The sequence below is a fragment of the Trypanosoma rangeli genome, assembly GCF_003719475.1.
Source record: "Trypanosoma rangeli strain AM80 chromosome Unknown Tra_15.4_contig_00653, whole genome shotgun sequence".
Classification (NCBI taxonomy): domain Eukaryota; phylum Euglenozoa; class Kinetoplastea; order Trypanosomatida; family Trypanosomatidae; genus Trypanosoma; species Trypanosoma rangeli.
This window is the reverse complement of record NW_021706403.1, coordinates 1-5,632: the sequence shown is the minus strand read 5'-3', so window position 1 is coordinate 5,632 and position 5,632 is coordinate 1. Positions and strand designations below refer to the sequence as shown.

Sequence of the window (5,632 nt, the reverse complement as noted above, 5' to 3'; positions counted from 1 at the left end):
GCTTTATATGACCCTGGCGCCTCCATTCCTGCCACCCCCCGTCAGTTACCCCCGCCCGTGAGCTACAGGCACCCAAAGACCACACATGCCTGCTCGCTTAGCAATCCTCGCCCTGAAAGGCAGGGAAAAGTTCCTGAAGGGACTTGTTCGCCTTGGCGTGGCGGGATTCCAAGTGCTGCTGCAGCTCCGGGAGCCGTACCGTCCGCGGAAACCCCTGCAGGCAAACTGTGCACTGCACGGCCGTCTTTGATTCCTCGTGCTTTTTTCGATCCTCTGCCGAGTGGGCGGTGCCTTGCTTCTGCTGCTTGGCCTGCTCCCGCGCACGACGCTGAGTGGCACGGCAACCGTTACCAGAAGGCATACTCTCTTTCTTTCGTTCCCTTTCACTGCGTGGTTGTGCGTTTCCCTTTTGCTCCTTCTCCCCCTCGAGTGTAGGACTTTGCTTTGCTACTTTATTCACTCTCTTGGCGTGTCACGACGAGGCACATTGTGCGGGAAGAAGAGGAACACCATGACAGTCAGTGCGAAGATGCACACATTTATCGTGGGTTGGTGCCACTACCATACGTGGAAGACGAGGGATGCATCCTCCCCTCCCCCTTCTCTCTGTTTGTTTCTTTCAAGTGGCCCCCATCCCACCTCACACACACACACACATGCATGCAGCGCAGTAGACTCCTTCTGGCCTTCTTTCTGTTTTTTTTTCCCCCCCTTCCTTACACGTCGCGCTAACTATCCTCTTCCGCCATCCAGAGGCAAAAAAAAAAAAAAGAGGGAGAGCGACGTCCTTCACGCACGTCACCTCCACTCAGAGGTTGTGCAGCATCGGCGCGCGTTTCATTCGTTCCACGCACTTCTCCCGCTCTCGTGCCTGCTGCAGCTGCGTCTCGAAGGACCGCACGGTTTTCAAAAACGCCGGCAACGTCCGCACCGCCTCTGTGGCACTGTCACGGTGGAGAAAGAGATGCGACTGAATTTGGGCGACACTCAACGTATGCGGAGGGATCTGCCCTGCAAACTCGACCTGCAGGGTGTCGTCGGCGGCCGGGAAGAACTTCCGGTACAGCTGCTGCGCCTGGCCGCGCGTCAGCAGCCCAATCTCCAGCTTCACGTCGCAGCGGCCGGGGCGAATGAGGGCGTCATCAAGCCGCTCCACGTGATTAGTAGTCATGAAAACCAGCCGCCCCTCCTGCGCTGCCACCCCGTCGAGGGCGTTGAGCAGCCCGCTCATCGTGATGTGGCTGTCGGCACTAAAGGCCCGGTCAATGTCCTCAAGCAGCACAATCGACCGCAATGGGGCGCTGTTCAACAACCCTACCAATGCCTCATCACTGAGTCCGCGGCTGGACAGGCTCAGCGGACAAATGGAGAGGCGCAGCTCCCCCGCCAGCGCCATCACAAAGCTGCTTTTTCCGCAGCCTGGGGGTCCGTGCAGGAGGTACCCGCGGCGGTACGGCACACCGAGGTCCTCGTAGTAGCTGCTGGACTGCAGGAAGAGCTGCACATCCTTCAGAATCTCCGCACTTGTGCCCCCGTCCAACACAACCGAGTGCAGGGGACGACGCCGTCGTGGCTCCTGTCGCGTCCACCGTCCACCAGAGTTTTGATAAATCACGGTGTGGTCACTATTTCGCATTGATGTGAGTCGACGGGCGTCCTCCACGATCTCCTTCATGACGGTGGCGGATAGTCCTATAGTGGACAGCTGCAGCGTCTCCAGCACGTCTGTCCCCATTGCCTGCGTCTCCACCCGTCGCCGTTGCAGCATCATGGGCCGGCCACTGTACCAAAACCAGTGCCGTACATTAGTGCAGGGTGCGTACAGACACTCATGCGAAGATTCGTCGTTGGAAAAGATGGTCGTGTTGCGTGTGGTGACGCTCATCTGCTGCACGTAAAGGGCCGGGTTCTGCGCCAGCCAGCGCACCATCCAAAGATAGCTCTCGTCCTGGCTGGTCACCTCCAGGGAAACGACGAAGCGACGCCGCATCGCCGTCTGCATGACCGTGGAGAAGGAGCGAGCCGCTGTCCCCGCAAAGGTGAGGAGGTAAAGCCCCGCCCCCGCGCTGAAGAACGGGTTCTGCAGCAGACCTTTCAGCGCGCGGGTGACGACGCCGCCGTTTTCCCCCCATCCCTCCGGCAGCAATGCGGTAATCTCGGAGATGCGGGCGTCCGCGTCCGCGCCAGCGGCGGGTGGCGGTAAGGCAGCCGCGAGTGGATTCATCGCAGCTACTCGGTGTCCGTCAGTAACAGCAATAGCAGCGTCCACAGCCACGCCCTAGTCTTCACTTCGTGAAAATATCCACCGCTTTATTACGTCTTGCTTTAAAAAAAAGAAAAATAATGTCTCCCCACTACCCCCCCCCCCCAACTTTTTTTTTCTTCTTCTGCTTCTGCCCAGTTCACACGGGTGAGCGAGGCGAAGAAGTGAGGGGTATGGGAATAAATGACGGCGCCCCTCCCAGTTATCGACAACAAACAAACAGTCAAGAAAAGAAAACAGACGGAGAAGCAGCAAAGGAGGGACACAAATAAACGGCGGAAGGATCTTGCGGCAGGAAACATCGTCCCCGCCCCAGTCACCCACTGTGGCCGGCAACTGCAGCTCGCAGGAAGCAGGAGGCGCACATGAGGGAAAGTAGGCGGAGCGCAACCACGCGTCTATTGTTTTTCTTCTCTCTTCCTTCTCATTCGTACGCCTCTTTGCGTAATCTACATGCAGGCGCCTGCCTGAGGGGTCTTTCCATACCTGCGAGCAGGATATGACAGGCAACACACAGAAAAAAAAAAAGAACTAAAAACAAAAACAAGGCCCACCCACCACCAACAAACAACGCGCCCCGTAGAACGCGGAAGAAGCGGCATACAAAGAAGAATTTAACTGCGATATCCTCCTCTCTCTTGCTCTGCCTCCGCTCTACCGCTGCAACGTCCCATCACTTGCAGAGGCGGAAACGGGTTTCATACATTTGAGTCGCTCCATCACCACCCGTCGGGCCATGTTGCCGTGCTGAAAGCATGACGTCTCCGATGTGCCTTCCACCGTGTTGTTGTTGTTGTCGTTGTCATCGTCGTCCGGCGGAGCATCTTCGTTGAACCCGGTGGTCGTCGGCCGCTTTCGAGAGGACCGGCTCGTGGAAAAAAGTGCGGGGAACCACACATGTGTGAAGGCCGCGGCAACCATTGGAAGTTCATCGAAGAAGCGGGTAAACTCCTTTAGGTTGATGTGCGAGCGGCGCATCATGTGCAGCGGAACAGCGGATTTTTGGTGTGGAAGCAGCGCAGCCGCCTTGGTAGCCTTCGCACGGCGCTTTCCTTTCGTCTGTGAGCGTAGGTACTCCGCCTCCTCTTCCTGTAACATAATCTCCAGCGCATCACCAAGTGCCTTCACGATGGAAGGTGTCACCGTCGCGCCCTTCTCCTCGCAGGCCTCGCGACGCACGAGGCGCAGGGTTCTCAGGGTTACCCTGTGTATAAACCCGTCGCTCTCCAGCACATCAAAGCAGAGTGACCGCACCGCGTCGCGCAGCTCAGGGCCGTTGATGACGGCATCTATCGCAGCCAGTACTTCACGTGCACGGACCACTGAAGGAGGAGCACACTCCGTCACAGCGACAGGGCCTCCGCCGCCGCCGCCGGTTGGGGTCACAGGCGCAGCGGGAATCTTCGACGTATGCGGGGTAAGAAGGGTGCGGCGGTGAATGGATTGACTCGCACCCAGACCCTGTGCCAAGCGACGCCCACTTGTCAGCAACGTTGCAGTGCTCGTTAGGGAAGTGGGATGTCCTAATCCCCCAGGTGAGCCTGTTGGCCCTGCCGTTGACATGCGCTGAGACGTACCCTGCTGTAGCACGCGTGGGGCAACGATGCTGGCGCTGTTGGATATATCAAGACGGCGTTCTGTTTCACTATCCCCGGTTTCCACCGCCGTAGATGAAGCTCGCACAAGGAGGAAAAATGACTCAATGGCCTCCACATCGTGCACGTCAAACGGCGCACGCTTAAGTGCCGCAGCAAGGGCGTCGCACGTAACAAGGCCTCTGTCATCGGAAGCCTCCAACAGTGCAACCAGCAGAATACGGAGATTTACCGCTGGCGCCCCCTCCTTTGGCTTTACCTCTACTTTCCCTCGCAGCTTCTTTTTGCCAATAGTCTTTGGGCCTCGCTGCGCTGTGAGTCTCTGCGAGCCTGGAGACTCGCCGGCAAAGAAGGAGAGTTGCGCTGCAGCCAGTACGGATTGCCGCCGTTGGACCTCTGCTTCTTCCGCCTCCTTCTTGCGTTGCAGCGCGGAGGGGTGCATTCGGTAGTAGCACGCAATGAAAGACTCCTCCACGTCATTCAGCGCCACATGGCGGGCGCACAAAGACCCAGTTGAAGGCCAGGCCGATGCGTTTGCCGTGGCGGAAACGCCTGCCTGGGGCGGACGAAAGAGCGTGGCGTAATAGTCGCTCATCGACACGTGCTGCGACAGAAGTGTCTGCCGTTCTCTCAGTTCCGTGGCGCGCTTCACCTCTTGCAGCTGCCGGAGGACTCGGTCTTGGCGGTCCTCCTGCGCCGCACAACGCAGCCGCTCGAACTGCGGGCAAGGTGTGATGCGTGACGCCAGGCACTCCCTGTTCCCGCCTCCCTCATTAGGGAGAGGGGGGCAGTCGCTCGGCGGCACGGTGGTCTTCGGCGGCACCTTCCCAACAACGGGACTGACGACATTCGCCACGCTGCCCCGCTGAAACACCCGCGCCCGCGCGTTGTCCTGCGCGTTTGCCGCCACCGCCAAACGGATGGGGTCGCTACTCATTTTTTGGTTTTATTTTTTCCTATAAAAATCTTACGCCCGCCGCTATCGCGTCTGTGTGGCTTCTCACTCTGCCTGAGTGCTCCTCCACGCCAGCTGTCTTGGAAGTGCGCCACGAGCCGCCACCCACACCGCAGCAAGAAAAAAACAAAAACAAGGCAAATCAAAGTAAGAGTGGCATGGAGTCAATAGAGAAGCACGCACCGTTCCCCAAAACGATGAGGCTGACAGGAAAAACAAAAAAAAACAATGTGCTTACGTCCCTTCAAATGTCTTCCTTTGTTTTATCACTCTCATTTCGTCTGTATGTGTGTGGGCTTACCACCGCCCCAGAAAGGCGTGAATATCCCTCCCTTCCTAACCAACTCTCACTCACGTGCGAACACGTACGGAAAGGGGTGTGGAGAATGGAGATTTGTGTGGCGCTACTCCTCCACGACGTGCTGCTCACCCGTTAAGCCACAGTACTGCCACTCCCGCTTGCTTAGGCGACACATTGCGCACAGCAGCTGATCCTTCCGCGGCCTCCGGCTCTGCGACCTCGGCTCCCCCGCCGCTGTAGTCTGCGACAAGCGCCACGGGGACGGTGACGGCATCACCAGGTCGCGGCGGCGCCAAACCACCCGCACCACCGCGGCGGTGTCTTCAGAACACTGCAGCAGACGACGGCGCAGCGCCACTGTGACGGTGGTGTCCTTGTGAGGGGCACCTTGGGGCTGCCGTACTCCCGCCATGCCACGTCACCTGCACTCGCCTCGCCGCAGAGAGGAAAGAAAGGAGGAGACAAGAAGAGGGAGAGAGGGAATTGACGGATTGGGGTGGTGGTGGGGGGACGTCGAT

General features: G+C 58.5%; 3 protein-coding genes across 3 annotated transcripts, besides 1 other annotated feature; all 3 read right to left on the bottom strand.

Moving 5' to 3' along the window:
• Nucleotides 1–808: 808 nt before the first annotated feature.
• TraAM80_09695 (putative ATP-dependent chaperone) lies at nt 809–2,224 on the bottom strand (the record flags this gene model as incomplete). Its single annotated transcript, XM_029386363.1, has 1 exon — nt 809–2,224. One exon carries the CDS (start codon nt 2,222–2,224, stop codon nt 809–811), a length of 1,416 nt encoding a protein of 471 aa, XP_029233769.1.
• Nucleotides 2,225–2,780: 556 nt separating this feature from the next.
• Nucleotides 2,781–2,810: a microsatellite.
• A 107-nt stretch (nt 2,811–2,917) lies between these two features.
• TraAM80_09694 (uncharacterized protein) lies at nt 2,918–4,795 on the bottom strand (the record flags this gene model as incomplete). Its single annotated transcript, XM_029386362.1, has 1 exon — nt 2,918–4,795. The coding sequence occupies one exon, from the start codon at nt 4,793–4,795 to the stop codon at nt 2,918–2,920; it is 1,878 nt and encodes a 625-aa protein (XP_029233768.1).
• Nucleotides 4,796–5,217: 422 nt separating this feature from the next.
• Nucleotides 5,218–5,526, bottom strand: TraAM80_09693 (uncharacterized protein; the record flags this gene model as incomplete). Its single annotated transcript, XM_029386361.1, has 1 exon — nt 5,218–5,526. The coding sequence occupies one exon, from the start codon at nt 5,524–5,526 to the stop codon at nt 5,218–5,220; it is 309 nt and encodes a 102-aa protein (XP_029233767.1).
• Between the last annotated feature and the right edge of the window lie 106 nt (nt 5,527–5,632).